Source organism: Helobdella robusta (genome assembly GCF_000326865.2).
Source record: "Helobdella robusta unplaced genomic scaffold HELROscaffold_38, whole genome shotgun sequence".
NCBI classification, from domain to species: Eukaryota; Metazoa; Annelida; class Clitellata; order Rhynchobdellida; family Glossiphoniidae; genus Helobdella; species Helobdella robusta.
In genome coordinates, this window is record NW_008704829.1 from 339,525 (window position 1) to 360,400 (window position 20,876).

The following is a 20,876-nucleotide window of genomic DNA, read 5'->3' on the forward strand; positions in this document are numbered from 1 at the left end:
TAATTTTTGATCAGAGTCATATGTTCTAATTTTTTTAAACTTTTCCAGAAATTTTTCTGTTAATTTATTTGTTACATTAAATACTTAATGTGTATTTCATATAAAAACTTGATTATGCCAATTTAGTTAACTTGTTAAGCATTAATATAAAATTGACTACTTGTAATGGTGATTGGTATGATGATGATGATCCCAGTCCTAAGCAGGGTTTATTATTCACAATGTCATTATGCTCTTTTTAAGTTTTAATAAAATACATGGAATATTGTTGAATGCATTTTATATTTTTTGTATAGATAAGAATGTTGCAATGTACAATGATGATGTGAATTGCTTCCTTGTGTAACTGATGACATTATAAATATAACAAACTTGAAAACATGGGAATGCTTTCTTCAGCATTACCTTCCTTTCTCCATCATAACCCTTATAATCTTTATTACAGAAATGGTCACTGCATATTCTTGCATTTTTTGATGGAAGCTATTTGAAATCATTTATTTCCTGTCTGATGCACTTAATCCAATCGTTTTGCATTTTTACATTTTGAGGAAATCTGAAATTTTATAAACTGTTACAGAAACTTGTGCATTTCTTAAGTATTGCTTTTAATAATAAAATGGTAATCCATGATAGCATTATAAATTATAATAGTCCATAAAATAAAATATATGTAATTGTAAAACAAAATAGTTCTATTCAATGAGTATAGGGATATTGTTACATTTATTTTAGTGTGAAGTTAATTTGAAAATAAACCTGTGAAAAGATGCATCAGAAATTTTCTCGTTTCTATTTATTATTAATGCAATTTTTAATGCAACAGGTAGGCATGTTTGTGTATAGCTACGAAAATGAAAATTTACTTAAAAACTAAGTTGTTGTATCTGACACGAAAATTAGTACGGAAACAAAAACGGAAGAATAAATGACAATATAAAAATTTAAACATTGATTGAAAGAGTTTATTCTAATTATATGGTATGGGCAATTCGTTGCGAAATCGTTGGAGGAAATGGTGTCAACAGTAGTTATTCTACTGCATGGTAGTTAATCAGCCGGTATGAAGGTTATATTCAATTCCTATCAAATAAATTTGACAAAATATCATACACAGGCAGAACTAAATAAAGAAATAGATAGATATATACACGTAGTTATAATACATTTATAATGTTGTATTTACAAATTCAAATTGTACAATTGTGTTATGGTGTAGTCTCAAATTATTTTGAATTCTCTTAGAAAATTTTAAACGTTTTACTACACTATATATACTAGTTATTTTTATCAACAATTTAAAAATTTTATCAATAATTAAAAAAAAATTTCAAATTGATTTCATTGCGATATCGATAATGATTTTTGTGACCTGACTGATTAAAAAGCATCAAAGAAAGTTAAAATAGTATGGAGAATTTGTTATATTGGGATATTCGTTTAAAAAGCGAGCAAAATTTTAATATAAAAGCGCTTATAAATCTATGCATATTGGCTCAGCTTGGCTTGGCTCGGATTGGAATCGGTGTTAAGCAAGGTGTGGTCTTAAACTATTTTGAATTCTCCCCGAAAAATTTGAACTGCGTGCGTACATATATAGCAATAATTACTGTTGTTTTTATAATGAATTTATAAAATATATAAATATAGCGAGTAAAATTTTAACATAAAAGCGCTTATAAATCTATGCATATTGGCTCGGCTTGGCTTGGCTTGGAATCGGATGTTAAGCAAGGTGTGGTCTCTAACTATTTTGAATTCTCCCCGAAAAATTTGAACTCATATTGGATTGGCTCGGCTTGGAATTTTATCGGCTAGGCTCAGCTTGAGAGTCAAGCCGTATATAAAGATTTAAATTATACAATTGATGTTAGGCAAGGTGTGGTCTCAAAACTATTTTGAATTTCCTCCAAAAATTTGTAGCACAGATTACTGTTGTTTTTATAATGAATTTATATAATATAAATAAATAAATATATATATATATTTAGATAAATAAATATATATATATATATATGTACATATATATATATATATATATATATATATATATATATATATAGACAGCAGATTCAGCCAGCCAATATATAATATATCCATTTATATTCATGAATACAGCAGATTCAGCCAGCCAATCAGAAAGTTTCGAAGGCGAAGGTCAATTTAGTACTGTTAGCATTGTAGATAAGACTGTTCAATAGTGTAGTACATTCATTAAATAGGTTTTTTACTGATGTGAATGATTAAAATGATGAGGATGTATGGTTGGAGCGAGTATAAATAGGAGCTGAAAAAGCATGAAAATCAGATCAGGCATTCTGCCTCGCTTAAGGCTTGAAGCGGTCTGCCTGATCTCATTTATTTTATTTATTTTTTATTTATTTTATTATATAGAGTTATATATAGTTGCGCGGGCTATATATGTCTGTCTGTGGTTTGTATGTTTGTATTTTGTACTTTTTTAATTTTGGGTGGGTTCTTTAGCGGTTGCTCATACATACATACATACATCATGTTTGTTTGTGTGGTAGTATTTTATGTTCTGTTTTACTCCTTTTTCTTTTTCTTCATGAGTCTTGAGTTAAGTTAATGAAACATAGGTAGGTGAGATTAAAAATTAATTTATTATATAGGTAGGCTAGGGCATAAGGTAATTTAGTTACATAGGTAGGTTAAGGACTTCTATTCTTTTACTCTAATTGGTGGTGTGTTTTTTGTTTTGTGTTTTTTTTGTTTTGTTTCACACGATACACTCTACAGGTACGCGGTGGTTCCTGGTTTTAGTGGGATTTTTATTGATTGAATGTAGTAGTATGCATGGTTATATAGAGTTATATAGAGTTATATAGAGTTATATAGAGTTATATAGAGTTATATAGAGTTATATAGAGTTATATAGAGTTATATAGAGTTATATAGAGTTATATAGAGTTATATAGAGTTATATAGAGTTATATAGAGTTATATAGAGTTATATAGAGTTATATAGAGTTATATAGAGTTATATAGAGTTATATAGAGTTATATAGAGTTATATAGAGTTATATAGAGTTATATAGAGTTATATAGAGTTATATAGAGTTATATAGAGTTATATAGAGTTATATAGAGTTATATAGAGTTATATAGAGTTATATAGAGCATAAATCCTATATAAATACCTTTCTTTGCTCTTCTTTTCTCTTTTCTTTGCCGACCGGTCGGTTTCTTTGCGGTTATTTTCATTTAAATTGAATAAATAAGATTTTTCCATTCATTTAGGTTTTTCAGGTTCATTTATCCAGGTTGAAGCTTCCAGAGGAGTTCATCGTGGACGATCAGAATGGTTGTGATGTCACGCTACGTTCGTTCATTCGGTGGCAAAGAATGCAAGCCCTGCTAGGGTACGTTTTACGGTTTCTTTGCGGTTCTTTTTTTGCCAGTTGGCTAGCTTTTCCGGCGGGTTTCACCGCGGCTCGTTTTTCTATTTTCATTTAAAATAGTCAAATAAATAAGATTTTTCCATTTTATTCAGGTTGAAGCTTCCAAAGGAATTCATCGTGGAAGATGTCAGGCTACGTTCGTTCATTCAGTGGCAAAGAAGATACGCCTGGCTGGGATACGTTTTATTCTTTTTTCCTGTTTTTTTCTGTAATTTAACATTAAGTAAGAATGCTCACACGCACATACACACAATTACATTAAGTAGCTATATAGGTAGGTCAGATAGGCATAATTTTAATTGTAGGTAGGATAGATAGGAAGCATCCAACACTAATGTAGTTGAATTGGTAGGCAGCGTAAGTTTATCTCTTCTATTTTTTCTCGCACCCACATTACACGCATCAGCCTATTATACACACACACACACAAACACATACATAAACACATATTAGTATTTGAGCGTTATTTTATTTTCCTTACACATTCTAATTTATTATTACTAAGGTTGAGAGTAATTTAATTTCATAGGTAGTTAAAAGCAATAATTTAATTCTAGGAACAATCTTGTAATTTAAATTAAATAAACGCTGTAAGTGTATCGAAAGGTAAGTTAGTTATTAAGTTTTACATTATTATTATTAGGTTGGAGCCCAAGGCATTACGTAGGTGGTGGGGTGGGTGCCGAAAGGCCAATGAATTGGGCTCTTGAGTTTTGTAATTTTAGGTAAGCTAGGGCCATAATGTAATGAATAGGTAAGTTAAGGCTACGTTGTAACACACACTCATTAATAGATTTAGGGTTTAAGTTTTATATTATTACTAAGTTGGAGCCCAAGGCATTACGTAGGTGGTGGGGTGGGTGCCGATTGGCAAATGAATTGGGCTCTTGAGTTTTTTTGTAATTTTAGGTAAGCTAGGGCTTAATTGTAATGAATAGGTAAGTTGAGGGTACGATAGCCGATAGACTCTGAATTTCGAAGTCTGGTGTCAGAGGTAAGCCTTGGTGGCCAGTGGTGAACCGGCAATGGTTTACTATCCGGACGGCAATGGTTTACTATCTGCACGGTAATGATTTACCATGCGGCACGGCCATAGTCTACTACCCGCACGGCTTCCGGACGGCAAATGGTTTACTATCCGCACGGCAATAGTCTACTATCCGCACGGCAATGGTTTTCTATCCGGTGCCCTGGCTGTCGGTGAACCTCTGTGCAAGGAGGAAGAATGAAGGGGGACTTTCGACTATCGTACCATTAACAATTTAATATAGATTAGTTAAGGTAATTGAATAGGTAGATAGGATTATTTTTATTAAACAATTTGAGATGCAGGCACCGCTAACCTTTCTGATGAGAATCTATTCTTTTTCTATCTTTCTCCATCAACACGGGCTGTGTTTCAACAACAACCTCGAGGAGGACTGGCACCAGTTTTGGAGGACAACGTAGGAACCGGACCGCACTCAACATTCTGCCTTTGTCGAATGGACAACGGTAAGTTTTTTTACATTTTACTTACTTTATTATTTTAAAATTTTATTTATTTGACATTATTTTCATTTTATAATTTAATTTTTTTTGCTTCTAAGATTCTAACATTCATTTACTACTACGCAAATAATAAAATTTTGTTTACAGAATGATGAGAGGTGGGCAGTGGTGGGAGTCAGCACGTTTTGGATGGTGGTCTCATGATGATTTACATATGATGATGGTGGTGTAGGAAGAATCAGCTCGTTGGCTGTTCGACTGACACTCTGAAGTTCGGATGGTATGTTGTGTGCCGACCAGATGGTGGTGGTCGGTGCAATGGAAAGTACAGTAACGACGATTTTTGAAGTAAGGTTTAGTTTCGTTTTTTATTTTTCTCATTCGTTCATTTTATCACTCAACCTTTTAAATTATTCTTCTATTAATTGATTCGCTAATTCATTCTATTCATTAATTGAATCATTGATTTATTAATTCATTCATTCATTCATTCAACCAATTATTCAATCATTCAGTTAATCATTTATTCGATCGTTCCTTTGTTTCTTGATTTACTAATACGCTATTAAAAAAATGTCTACAGAATGATCAGAGGTGGGCTGTGGTGGGCATCAGCACGTTTCAGATGGAGGTCTCATGATGATCGTTCCGATGACAATTCGAAGATAGCAACAACGACGGTTTTTGAAGTATGATTTAGTTTCTTTTTTTATTTTTCTCATTCATTCATTCATTTTATCACTATCTTTCAAGTTATTCCTCAGTTACTTTATTCATTGATTCATTCTATTCATTCATTAAATCATTGGTTGATTAATTAATTAGTTAATTTATTCATTCAACCAATCGTTCAATCATTCAGTTAATCAATTATTCGTTCGTTCCTTTGTTTCTTGATTTACTACTTCGCTAATTAATAAAAACTTGTCTACAGAATTATGAGAGGTGGGCTGTGGTGGGCGTCAGCCCGTTTCAGATGGTGGTCTCATGATGATCGTTCCGATGACAAATCGAAGATAATGTTAAAGGTAAATTTGTTTTTGTCTCATTGTACCTTTGAAAGTACTCGAATTTGAACAAAGATTAAGTGTTATCTCAAAAAGATAAGTTGCCTATTTTTTCCAATTGCTTGTTTTTTATTTTAGTGAATTTTTTTTTCAATTTATTTTTCAGTATCCGGTCAAATTCATTCCATCGATGCGTGTCAGATGATGGTCGGTGCAATGGAGGTTCGTCGGTAGTGAGTGAAGTTTCTGGAGAGTGCGCGCCCACACATTTACATACACACACATCAATACAACACATACATACACAACATCCATTCATTCGGTGTCGTTGTTGCTATGTTTCTCTTCAACTTTACCGTGAACCGGGCTTTAATTTAATTCATAGGTAAGTTAGGGACTGAGATGAGTTAAACAATTGTAGGTAGGCTAGGGCTTAACATTAGTTAAAAAGCTTCAAGTAAAATAAAAACGCTAAAATATGTTAAATAAAATACTTGAAACATCTAAAACGAGAAATACAAATTTGTAGGTAAGTGAGTTGAGTCAATGTTTATAAGTAAGCTAGGGCCCTGAAAGTAATTTTATTATAGGTAGGTGACCGACTATTATTCTTGCGACTTCTTACTAGTTTTGTGTGATGTGTTTGTTTTCGCTTCACGACACCACACCAACAAGACAAACTACATTTCATTCTCGTCGTCGCCTTAAATTGTACCTTTTTGAACAATCTTTTTAATAATGTCTATTTATTTATTCATTAAATGTTGACTGGTTTCTAGTTTTTTTAAAAATTGGTTATGTAATTTTTGGATATTTCTTGATTTACTTTGTATATATGCATGTATAAATTATTTCTGTTTAGTATGTTGATTTAGTCATTATGATATGTTGTGAACTGTTCTTACTAAATGTTCATGTTACGTGGTTTATTATCCTTCGAGAACTTCTAAGGAGTGTGTATGATAATAATAATAATAATGGATAATAATTATTTTTATCGGTCGATATTTTGTTATATTTGTTTATTTAAAATACGAATTTAAAAAAATGACATTTTAAAATTTTAATTAACCGTCACTTTTCATTTTTGAATGAATTCAAATAAAAGCAACTACTGTGTTTTTCTTTCTTTACTAAAATCTCGAAATTGTTTGTAGATCTGTACGGTTAACTGTTTGTTCGAGTTTGAACAGGACCTGCAAATTTTTTATTTTTGTTTATTTGGTTCATTCAATTTAGTTGATTGATTGATCGGTTGATTGATCGGTTGGTTGATTGACTGACAGACAGACTGACTGACTGGCTGGCTGGCTGGCTGGCTGGCTGGCTGGCTGGCTGGCTGGCTGGCTGACTGACTGACCGACCGACCGACTGACTGATTGTTTGATTGATTTATCTCATAGTATTGTATATATGAGATAAAATCCGATTAAGCCAACCTACGGCTTCAGTAAGCCACTGTTTTTCACCTGACAAAAGCAATTTCTATATTTATACTGACAAAAATAGTTGTGATATGAATATATTGATTTATTTAAAGCATTATATGTACAAAAAAGTGCTATCGTAAGAGTTGTATGAAACCCTGTAAGCCACTGCTGTAAGCCAACGTATGATTTCAGCAGCCAGTTTCTTATGAGCACTAGCAGAATGTAAAATATTCATTGAATATAATGAAGATAGTTGTTCAAATAACAATTTTGATTTATTTAGGCCGTTTATTTCATAAGCAAACCAATTTTTAACATGATCGAATAGTGTAAAAAAAAGGGTGACTATAGTTCAATCCTACTAAGCCAACCTTCGGCTTCAGTAAGCCACCGGATTTCACCGGACCAAAAGCAATTTTTATATTCAAATTAACAAAAATAATTTAATAATACATAATTCTATCAATCATTATTAAAATTAAATAGAATTACTACAATGTTTTAAGCATATTAAATCAAGTAAATATTTCATTTAGCTTGCTCGTTAAAATCCATGCAATTTCGTAAGCCAACAATCCAAGCACGACAAATAGCCCGACCGATAGATCGAATTGATCGATTAGTCCTATTATTCTAGTTATGTGGTTTGGAGCAAGGGGAGACATTACTGAAAATAATTAAAAGTTGAAAAAATTGAGGTTCTTTGCATATCCCTGCTTCAACCCATAACTCTTGCACTGGCTACCTATAAAATATAGAATAATTTTTAAAATTTGCACGTTCATGTATAAGTCTCAATCTAAATTATTTCCTAAGTATTTATCAGATATATTAATTGAACCTAAACGCCCCGGTTTACGATCGTCTTCTTCTTCTCGCTTTTTCTTAACTCGTGTTAAACACTCTTTTGCCAAATCTGTTTTTGCTTTTTCTGGTCCTTTTCTCTGGAACTCTATACCTACTTCTCTGACTACTTCTCCATCACTTGCGAAGTTCAGAGCGGATCTCAAGACCCATCTGTTTTCAAAATTCATTGAGGAGCGCTGTTGAACATCGCGGAAATAGCGCTTTATAAGCTAATTGATTGATTGATTAATTGAAGAAGGTGTTGTATGTTGGTAAATAGGCCTCCCCTTGATATATACAATGTGGATGGTCTTGGATTGTTGGAAAATTAAAATATTGAAAATTCACCAGCCCATCTTCATTTCTTATTCAGTCAAAAGTGAACTAAGCTCAAAGATAAACACAAAAATCAACAGAAAGTATTAATCAATGGGCGTGTATAGTTTGAATTAGTGACGCAGTTTTCAGAAAAATTTGTCACTATTTTCAATTAAAATTAATAATAAATCGCTTATTTGAAAGTTTAAAAAATGAGTTCAAAATCAGCGAAAAAATGTGGCGAGCAGCAGAAGATCCGATGCTACAGTGTGACCGACCCCTCGCTGCACCCACGCGGCCACACAGTCTACAAAGTCGTCGAGAAGGTTTTCTAATTTTTACTCTTCTTTTTCCTCTTTTAATTTTGCTGAATTTTTAACCTTCAATTTATTATTCGATCGATTTATTGTGATTTTTGGTTGCCTGTAGGGGCATAGGTAGAGTGTAGAGTAGAGTAGAAAAAAAAAGATAGCACCATATCATCATATAACACATATGTAAATAATAAATATGTATGTAGTTGCATGAGGAAAAAAATGCATGAAAATTTTTTTTAACTTTATTTTCATAATCTGCAACCCATTAGCAACCTAATGAGCCCAAATTTTTATATATACACCAAAAACTGACATATTAATAGTTACAGCAACTTTAAGAATGTAAAAAATTTGTTTACCACAGCATGCACTTGTTTGCAAATTTGTCTATGTTCATTCGTTTGTCTATGTTCATTCAGTAATTCATTCATTCATTTTATATATAGTAGTAGTAGAGATCTGTCGTACCTAGCCCAGCCTGCTAAATTAAAATAATTAAAATAAATAAAACATTTAAGTAGATAATTTAAAATGAATGAATAAAACACAAAAAATTAAATGAATTCATTGAATGAAAATAAATTAATGAATCAAAAGTAATTTAATTTATTAATTAAATGAATTGAATGAAAACAAATAAATGAATAAATAATAAGAAATTTATGTGGTTTATTTAGTTTTAAAAATATATTTCTTTTATTATTTAATTTTAATTTATATTTGGTTATCCATTTCTTTTTCATATTTTAAATTACAGATCTTGGATGTCAATGCATTTGATGAAGCTCAAAAAGAAGTTGGTCTATAAAATTAAAATTTTTAATTATTTATTTATTTATTTTATTCATTTATTCAATCATTGATTCATTCGTTAATTAATTCATTTTTCATTCATTTGTTCAATCTTTTGTTCACTCATTTGTCTATTATATTAATTAATTTATTTATTCAACTTAGTTAGTTTTTTCATGGGGATTAATTTAATTCATTCATTCATTTATGATTTATCTATTCATTCTTCCATTCATTCATCCATTCATTCATTCATCCATCACATTCATTCATTTGAATTATATAACTTTTTTTTCAAATATTATCACCACAATCAGTCGATAACTTGGAAGAGGTACAATGAATTTTACAAACTCTACCTCAGTATGTCAACACTCCACAAGCTGCTTCATAGGAGGGAGGAGTTTCCTGATTTTCCTAAACCTAATGCTTTTGGTTAGTGAAGATGGCCGCCATTTGGTTTGATGGGGTGCAGTGGAGATGTCATAAAATAGGGATGTGATGTAATGGAGATGTCATAAAATGGGGATGTGATGTAATGGAGATGTCATAAAATAGAGATGTGATGGAGATGTCATAAAACAGGGATGTGATGTAATGGAGATGTCATAAAATAGGGATGTGATGGAGGTGTCATAAAACAGGGATGTGATGTAATGGAGATGTCATAAAATAGGGATGTGATGGAGATGTCATAAAACAGGGATGTGATGTAATAGAAATGTCATAGTGATGTGATGTAATAGAGATGTCATAAAATAGGGATGTGATGGAATGGAGATGTCATAAAATAGGAATGTGATGTAATGGAGATGTCATAAAATAGGGATGTGATGTAGTGGGGACGTGATGTGCTGCAATATGGATGTGAGGTTGTACTGATGTAATGTGATGGAATGCATCCTGTTAGTGAAGATGGCAACCTTTTATTTTGATGTCCGTAGTAGTGATGCGATGGAATAGGAATGTGCTGTAGTGCTGATGTACTGGATTACGACTTCATTGTGATATGATGGGGTGTGTAATGTAATATGTAATGGTAATGTAATATGTAATGCGTAATGTAATATGTAATGCAGTGGTGATGTGATATAGTAATGTGATATAATGTTATGTGATATAGCGTGTAATGTAATGATAATGCGATATAGTATGTAATGTAATAGAATGGTGATATGATATGTAATGTAATGATGATGTGATACGTAATGTAAGGATGATGTGATATATTACGTAATGTAATGTGATGTAATGATGATGTGATATAGTACGTAATGTGATGTAATGTGATGTAATGATGATGTGATATAGCACGTAATGTAATTTAATGTGATGTAATGATGATGTGATACAGCACGTAATGTAATTTAATGTAATGTAATGATGATGTGATATAGTACGTAATGTAATGTAATGATGATGTGATATAGTACATAATGTAATTTAATGTAATGTAAGGATGATGTGGTATAGCATGTAATGTAATAATTATGACCATTTATCCTAGCGAGGTTTGACGAGTGCGTGATAAAAGACCGAATGCAGAGTTCGCAGGACCTTCTCAACTTCATCGGCCAGAGGCACTACCTCGTTAACAGCAAGCCATTTCAGCAGTTTTTCAGAGTTAGCGTGTCTTGTTTTTTTTTTTTCTTTTTTTTTGTTATTTGAGTATTTTTGGATTGTTTGATGGTTTATTTGTATGGTTGTTTGATTGAATGAATGGATGACTGATTGATTGTATGAATGGATTGATTGAATGAATGGATGACTGATTGACTGAATGATTGGATTGATTGAATGATTGATTGGATGGATGGATTGATTGATTGATTGAATGAAAGAGCGACTGATTGATTGAATGAATGGGTTGATTAAATGGATAGATTGAATGGATGGATGACTGATAGATTGAATGAATGGAATGATTGACGATTCAATGAATGGATTGATTGAATGTTTGATTGATTGAATGAATGATTGAATGGTTAATTGATTGGTTGATTGAATTAATAAGTGATTGATTGATTGTTTTTTTTGTGGGTTATTCAGGATGCAGTAGCATTAACGGCAGAATCGCCTCACTCCGATGGCGATTTGCCGCCGCCGCTACAACCAGCCACAACTTCCGTGACGTCATCGTCGTTACTCACACCATCAACACCAACGTCACCAGCTACGTCATCTTCGACGTCAACAACAACACCTTTACTGACGTCATCTTTGACAACAGCAACAACAACAACATTAACTGCAACGACTTCAACTACATTAACCAAACCACAAATCACAACAACGTCTAGGATGACATCAAGTTTTAATGCGTTGGTGGGAAATTTTTTGTGGTCTAAGTTAGTATTTGTTTGTTTGTTTTTATTGGTTTGTTTGTTTGTATTTGTTTGTTTGTTCAATTTTTATTATCATTGCTGTTGTTGTTAATTGGTTTGGTTGGTTGGTTGGTTTGTTTGTCTGACTGTCTATCTGTCTGTCTGTCTGTCTGTCTGTATGTTTGTTGTCATTCAGTTTGATCATTAACGTTTCATTAATTCACATAACAGCAGCAGCAACAACAACAACTGCAACAACAACAACTGCAACAACAACAATAGAACAATTATAAACAACTCTAAGACACAAAAATACTCCACTATCAGCACCACCACTTCTACACCGTCAGCTGATAATAATTACGATGATGATGACGACGATTTCTCATTCGTTAATAATGATGACGACGATGATGATGTAGATGATGATGGTCATAATAATAATAAAAATAATAATAATAAAAATAATAATAATTATTATGGTCTCTTATCAATGACTTATGATCCTATTCTCAATACAAACGCAACAACTACAACTACAACGACATCAACAGCAGCAGCTACAGCAACTACATCAACGACAACAACAACAGCAAATAATAATAATAATAATAATATGATTGATAATCAATCACTCGACTCGTTGGTTGATGGCTCGAATGTGTCAATCAACTCTTTCATTAACTTTCCTCCTATGAAAATGTCTGCAGTTGATTACAAGTTTTGTTTTTCTTCGAAGATGTCAATTTTTTGGTGTCATTAAAATTAATGTTGTGTCTTGTAATCAACTATGCCCCTCATTCACTCATTCATTCATTCATTCATTCATTCGTTCATTCATTCATTCATTCATTCATTTATCCATCATTGAATTAATTATTTATTTTATCATTCATTCATCAATTCATTTATTAGTTTGTTTGTGTATGTTTTTTTAATAAAATTTGATCAGGGTTTAACCCTAACTCTAACTTTTCAACTGGCCACTCAACCAATCAATCAATAGTTTGTTAATTTATACATTTGCCTGTTCATTCATTCATTCATCCATTCATTCATTCATTCATTCATTCATTTCCTAATTGAACCAACCATCTAACTAACCAACCGTTGTTTTAATCAAGTTAATCAATCAGTCAGTCAGCCATCTAATCAATCGACCTATCAGCCAACTAAACAATCAACCAACCAACCAGCCAACCAATCAAACAACCAATCAATCAGCCAACCAACCAACCAATCAGCCAACCAACTAGCCAGTCAACCAATCAATCAACCAACCAGTCAACCAACTAACCAATCAGCCAACCAACCAGCCAGTCAACCATCTAACCAACCAACCAACCAACCAACCAATCAATACAGTCCTACTGACAGGTCGTATTCTGTTGATAACTTGGTGACATTAAACATCAACAATAACAGCAGCAACAACAACAACATCAACCAACATTCCAATAACACTGATAATAATTATTATGGAGATGAATACGACGACGATGACGACGAATACCACAACATCAGCAACATCAAAATGAGAGCCAAGTGTCACGGCATCAATCCAATCGGTCAGTTTGTCTCGATTAATATTTATATTAGAGCCAATCAGAGGCAAGGAAGCGAGGGGCTTACAAACAAACCCCACCCCCTTTCTCTCAACCAATCATTTTTTTTATAAATTTCTTTAAATTTTGATGCTTAATGTTTTGTTAATATAAATTAATAATAATTGACATAAATTAACATTGATTAGCATTAATAAATTGTATTTTTTTAGCAAATTTTTTCTCTTCAATGTATTTCTTCAGATGTTTTAACAACAGCAGACACAAAGGCATTTAGGCATCTTAAAAATTTAGCCCTGGCAAACTAACATGCATGTCAGTATTTCAGTGCATGTTGCTTACGCCATTGTATCGAATTTTTAATCCATATAAGTTGAGACAATTTATATATATTCTCTTCTGATTGTATTCAATTACGGTTAATTAATGCTAATTTATGTCAATTATGATTAATTAATATTAATTAAATGTTGCCTTATGTTGATCAGTTTAATGTGAAACGTATTTTGATTAGCTTTATTTTGCCAGAAGTTATTTTAACAATGATTTATCTATAGAACAGTGTGTTGGCAGATCTGTTAAAAATAGGTAAGTTTTATGAAAACTTTATAAATAGATCGACATGCTTACAACTGTTGTATGTGTATGTATGTATGTATGTATGTATGTATGTATGTATGTATGTATGTATGTATGTATGTATGTATGTATGTATGTATGTATGTATGTATGTATGTTAAAACCAAAACATGATGAGTGACACTGAACCGTCAAACATCAAGTAACAAATGGATTAACACTTTGATTTGTCGTTAATTGCACATGTCGGCATTCAGTTGGATATTTTCAAGCACACAGACACGCAGGAACCGCTGCAACAAGCACGAAATGTGGTTGGTTGCAAAAAACAGTTCCCTGCTGTCGCCTGATCTGAAGCTGATCATTTTGCATATTGCCTTAAGAAATTGTATGTATGTATGTATGTATGTATGTATGTATGTATATGTATGTATATGTATGTATGTGATGCTAATTAAGCCGACGCGAAACTCTATAAATAAAAAGCTTGGAGGAATTTTTTTCAAAAAATTTGATAAGTCTTTTTTTTCCTACAAAATTTCAGAAACAGAAAAACGCGCTCCTCCTACTACTTACAACAAAACAAACAGCATCGCCAGTACCAAAAACTTCAACAAACCACTACAACAACAAATAACCAACAACAACACCAACAACAACACCAACAACAACAACAGCAGCAACAACAACAACAGCAGCAACAACAACAACAGCAGCAACAACAACAACAACAGTAGCAGCAGCAAATCATTTTCTCCAATCCGAGCGCTATTTCAGAGTGGCAGCAGAAGATTCAAAGATCTCTTGTCTGTCTCATTCCACGCTGGCTCCAGCACACAGCAATCAAACGATGATGTGGTATTGACGTTGTTGTTATTTCGTTTGATAATATGATGGTATCATATGGTGATATGATGGTACCACTTGATGATATGACGGTATCACTTGATGATATGATGGTATCATATAGTGATATGACGGTATCACTTGATGATATGACGGTATCACTTGATGATATGATGGTATCATATGGTGATATGATGGTATCATTTGATGATATGATGGTTTTATATAGTGATATGACGGTATCACTTGATGATATGATGGTATCATATGGTGATATGACGGTATCACTTGATGATATGACGGTATCACTTGATGATATGACGGTATCATATGGTGATATGATGGTATCATTTGATGATATGATGGTATCATATGGTGATATGATGGTATCATTTGATGATATGATGGTATTATATAGTGATATGACGGTACCACTTGATGATATGATGGTATCATTTGATGATATGATGGTATCATATGGTGATATGACGGTATCACTTGATGATATGATGGTATCATATGGTGATATGATGGTACCACTTGATGATATGACGGTATCACTTGATGATATGATGGTATCATATGGTGATATGATGGTATCACTTGATGATATGATGGTATCATATGGTAATATGATAGTATCATTCTCAGAGGTATCATACTCACGGGGTATTAACATATCACACACACGTTTCGGGGATCTGTTTGCGTTTGAACCTGGTCATTGCAATACTGGACCAACTGGACCAAGCGATTTTAACCATTGTACTAACTATTCCGCCACACTTTTTGTGCTAATTTATAATTCGTTTAGTTGTGGTGTCTGTCATGTTTGTGTGGTATGGTGCAAATTGTTACGTTTGAAATTAAAAAACAAATTGAAACAACTCTCATGGTCCGACCGACCGTAGGACCGGCCCTCGCAGCAGCAACAACGGCAACAAACTACCCCTTCAATTTGCACTAGCATGAGTACCAACAGTCTCAACAGAAACAACAGCAGCAACAAGCCCGCCATTGCCTACTACTTCAGAAACAACAACGCCAGCGGTAGCCACACCAGCCACATCAACAACAGCAGTAGCCACACCAGCTACAGCAAACAAATGAAAGCAGCTGCATTGTGGAAGGTTCAGGCGGCCCATTTCGTCACCACCCTCCAGAACAAACCTTACATCGTTGAGGCCGCCCAACTTCTCAAGAATGCCAAGGTCAGGGGATTTTCATTTTCTTTTTTTTTTGCAGTTCTTTTGTGGACTGTCCTGAAATAAAACAGGATGTAACTGATGCACGAATCCGGCCCCGGTCGGATTGCTGCTTGTAAGTCCGGCTAAAACCGGATTTCAAAAAAGTCGGTCCAATCCTGTACATCCCTAAATTATAATAATAATAATAATGATAGTAATAATATTAATAGTAATAATAATAATAATATAATTATGAAAATATTAAGATGAAGGAAGCTGATGACGAGTACGAAGCGTCATTCGCCCTCTACAAGGCTGCCATTGCCGTGCTAATTAATGGCGCGCAAGGTTTGTGATGATGACGATGATGACGACGACGGCGATGATGATGATGATGATGGTAATGATGATAATGATGATGACGACGTGGATAATGATGATGATGAAGATGGTGATGATGATGACGATGATGATAGTGGTGATGATGACGATGACGTTTATGGTGGTTCTGTTGCTATCCTTGCTATCTATCCACCTATCTATCTATCTGTCTGTCTATCTATCTAACCATCCATCCATCCATCCATCTATCTATCTATCTATCTATCTATCCATCGATCTATCCATCCATCCATCTATCTATCTATCTATCTATCTATCTATCTATCTATCTATCTATCTATCTATCTATCTATCCATCTATCCATCTATCTATCCATCTATCTTTCTATCTATCCGACCAGATGACGAGGACATGGAGTGTGTGGATTTCGTGAAGGGTAAGATATCAAAGTACTTGAAGAAATCTGAGGAGATGAGTAGATTGCACCTCAACTATCACCACCTGCCACTCCATCACCACCGTCATGAACCGCGTTATCTTCATCTAAAGGTTGGGTGAATTGTCTGCATTGTCAGGGGTGGGCAAACTTTTTGCTGTGAGGGCCGCCTTAAGAACTATTTTACCTTTGAAGGGCCGCACGTGTGCTTAAATAGCAAATTTTTTCGACCAGGGGAGGACCTTTTTTTGGCAAACAAGGCCTTGCGGGCCGTAATTTGCCTACCCTTTGTCTAATGTTAATTGAAATATATATTTATATATGATATAAATATCAATCATTATTTTTATGTTTTTCAAAATTATCATTTTTATCTAACTGATGACGATGGTGATGATGCTTTTGGCGATGCACTATTTAAATTGATCAACTGTAACCCATTTTATACATTCATCATGTATGATGATGATGATGATGATGAGGATGAGGATATCTTCGCGTTCGAATCCGGTCAATACGATTTACGGTCAGGCACTTTTAACCATTACGCTATCGCATCGTCATTGTTTGTCTCCATGATCATGATCCTTATCATACAAGAGTTAGTTATATCATCATCTGCCTCGTCGACATAGCATCATCGTTATTTTTTTTATAACGGATGTCTTTATTTAGCCACAAAAAATGAATGAACCACGAACGCAGGCTAACATGGATGACCTTGAAAACTTCAAGGTCATCGGGGTCGTTGAGAAGGTCATGCTGGTGAAAGATAGTAGGAAGAAAGCTGATGATGATTCTACTACTTATGTCATTAAAGTTGGTCGCGTGTGTATGTGCGTGCGTACGTGGGTGTGTAAGATGATGATATTTTCCTGATGTGAACCTGACGCGTCTGTAGGGCGGGCGTGTGTGTCTTGCATGTGGAATGTACTTGGAGTTATCTTCTCCATCTCACCTCTGCTTGCTGTAAGATAAACTTTTTTCTTTCTGCCTCGCTTTTTTTCCAACATCCTTCTCTTTCTCTTTCTTCCTTTTTCTTTCTCTCTCTCTCTTTTCCTCTCTCTCTCTCTTTCTCTCTCTCTCTCTCTCTCTCTCTTTCTCTCTCTCTCTCTCTCTCTATTTTATTCTTTTATTCTTTTTCTCTCTTTTTCTATTTTTTCTCCAACTCAAAGTAACTTGTGGATAATCGTCATCACTCAACATTCACACAAACACACACACACACGCACACACACACGAACAAACATTGTCAGTTGAAAGCATTTTCGCACCACCACCAAACAGGCCTACCACAAAAGTGGCGTGCCTCCCGCACCTTCCCACGCCACCCTCCTCCCCACCAACATCCCCAACATGGCCGCCGTCTTGAATTATTTTGAAAACGAGACTGCCTACTTTGTCCTCTTGTCCTTCGTCTCTGGGGGACCCCTCTGGCCGCGTTTGGGTGAATACTCTACAATGAACAGGGATGTGCTTGGGGATAATAATAAAAATAATAATAATAGTAATAATAATAATTGTAATAATAATAATAATAATTGTAATAAGGATAGTTGGCTATCGGTGAGCAAAGATGATGATGATGATGATGATTTCTTTAATGAAAGTGATGATTTGAAGGGAAGAAGAAATTACAACAACAGCACCATTAACAACAACAACAACAACGCAGAAGATAAGAAGTTTATTGATGTGATGGTGGGCAGTGATGTCTTCAACATGCCAGATGTCCACAACAACAACAACGACAACAACAACTTTGATGTTGTTTGCAGTGTTGACGAGAGTACGTTCTACAGCAGCAAACATCAACAACAAACACGTTCCCTCTCGGCCACGAGTTACGACAACGTCCACCAACAACCACAGCCATACCAGCAGCAACAGCAGCATCGCAGAACAGACTCCGTCGCGAGCAACACAGATTCACTGAACTTTGATTTCCAGTATTTGTTGCAGAAGCATTCGCAACAGAGTACAATCAGCATGTTCAGTATCAACAGTTCGGGCAGCGAGCAAACGCCGTCGGTCAAATCCTTCAAGGACACAAGCAGGTTGCTGTTACAATCGGATGTTGTTGAGGAAGTTTGCGAGGTTGTTGATAAGCAACCGACCAATCAGGTAGGTTGCACATCAGCCGACCGAACCTCTCCTGCGAATGCAGTTGAAGAAGGATTGCTGATTGACCTGTCGCCTGATGACCAAACTGACCAGCAATTGAATGATTCGGTCGCTTTGATTGCTTCTTCTGATTTATTAGCTCCAATGGAAGTGGCCACAACAACTTCAGTGGCCACAACAACTTCAGTGGCAGCAACGTTTACATTAGCATCATCAACAACAACAACGACATCTTTAGCAACAATAGCATCGACGAATGTAACAACGACAACGCAATCAACATCAGCTGAGACATCTTCACAACCTGCAGATGATAACACATTCTTAACAACATCATCGTCTTCATCAACATCATCGTCACAAGCGACAGCATCATCAACTTTAGCATCCTCATTGTCCTTATCTTTATTATCATCTTTCGTCACGACGACAACATCAGCACTCACATTAACATCAGTCCAGACTCTACCGTCACCACGTCCAGCCGTGCCCTCTCCCCTATCATTGCCACCACCCCCACCAGCAGCATCATCATCATCACCACCGCCCCATCATCAGTTGAGGATGAACAGACCACACATGCCTCAATCATTTTCTTGCACCCAACTTTCTGTCGATGTCGCCAAGTGCGATAAATATTTCTCAACAAATGTTGACAGCGTTAAGAAACGACTCTCAACAAATTCAGAAGTCCTCAACAATGTTGCGGTGCCTGAAAATGTCGCGAAGTTGTTGCTGGCAGATGTCGTTGTTGCCCTGGCTGGGCTGCATTCGGCTGGCGTCGTCTGCAGGGATTTGAACCCGGGCAATCTGCTACTAAACAACGAAGGTCGTGTCATCTTGACCTACTTCTGCCAGTGGAGTGACGTCACAAGACGCCTCAGCCAATCAGCCGTTGAGAACTATTTCGTAGCTCCGGAACTTTCCAATCCCTTCTACTATTCAAACAGCAACGCATGTGATTGGTGGAGTTTGGGAGCCCTCATGTTTGAAATGCTGGCGGGGGAGAGTCTGAAGCAGAGTCAGCCGTGCGGCATCACTCGCCATAGCATGGACATCATTCCAAGTTATCTGTCGCCGGACGCTCAATCGCTATTGAAGCAACTTCTGGTGTGCACTCCGACCGAGAGGATCGGATTGAATGGGATCATGTCGCATTCCTTCTTCAGTGGCATCAACTGGAATGAGATGATGACGAAGAGCGGGAATTGAGATCCAGTGAATGCTTTGTTGTTTTGCTTTGAGTCCTGTAAAAAGTATCATCTTGTTCGTTCATGTTTCAACTTCGTCGTTTTTAACATCAGTAACATCATGCTGCATCCGTTGTCTGCATCCGTTAAGTGGTGCGTGTGCCATTCTATCGCCATATCTCACTGTTCACTTTTACCAAATGAAACCGACGATGATTTTTACGAGAATTTCTTTTTAGTTAAAATTCCTGTTGATCGTGCCTGTAGCGTAATGGAACGCTGTTATTGATTTCATTCTTGCCCATCCTTTTGTGCTTAACTTATGACTCTGTGGCTTCATTTTCGTGGTCGAGTATTCATTTATTAATTCTCGATGGATCGTTACGTCTGTTTTAATTCGCGTTTATTTTATTTTATTGAAAATATTCCAGGAAATTTTTAAATGTGCATAAATGACGTTTTACATCATTTGGCTTGTTTTATTCTGCCTGCTACTCATTTCATATGTCTCTCTCCCTGTTTAGATGACCATGTGCAACACACACACATACATACACACGCACATACACACGCACACATACAACCAACCCTCACACACACAAACACAACACACACACACACAAGAAACAGGGTTTCATTCATACCAAATTTATCATTAT

The 20,876-nt window shown here is 34.9% G+C and overlaps 2 protein-coding genes across 2 annotated transcripts; both read left to right on the forward strand.

The window, feature by feature from the left end:
• Positions 1-1,686: 1,686 nt before the first annotated feature.
• HELRODRAFT_176485 (hypothetical protein) lies at positions 1,687-5,582 on the forward strand (the record flags this gene model as incomplete). The annotated part of the gene is made up of 6 exons (XM_009023843.1): positions 1,687-1,735; positions 2,119-2,171; positions 3,262-3,383; positions 3,515-3,558; positions 4,839-4,916; positions 5,506-5,582. 6 exons carry the CDS (start codon positions 1,687-1,689, stop codon positions 5,580-5,582), a joined length of 423 nt encoding a protein of 140 aa, XP_009022091.1.
• Positions 5,583-8,726: 3,144 nt separating this feature from the next.
• HELRODRAFT_192764 (hypothetical protein) lies at positions 8,727-20,876 on the forward strand (the record flags this gene model as incomplete). The annotated part of the gene is made up of 13 exons (XM_009023844.1): positions 8,727-8,840; positions 9,589-9,627; positions 9,941-10,058; positions 11,131-11,246; positions 11,673-11,788; positions 12,179-12,292; positions 13,373-13,515; positions 14,636-14,949; positions 15,849-16,148; positions 16,391-16,472; positions 16,868-17,016; positions 17,639-17,722; positions 18,191-20,876. 13 exons carry the CDS (start codon positions 8,727-8,729, stop codon positions 20,237-20,239), a joined length of 3,738 nt encoding a protein of 1,245 aa, XP_009022092.1. The 3' UTR covers positions 20,240-20,876.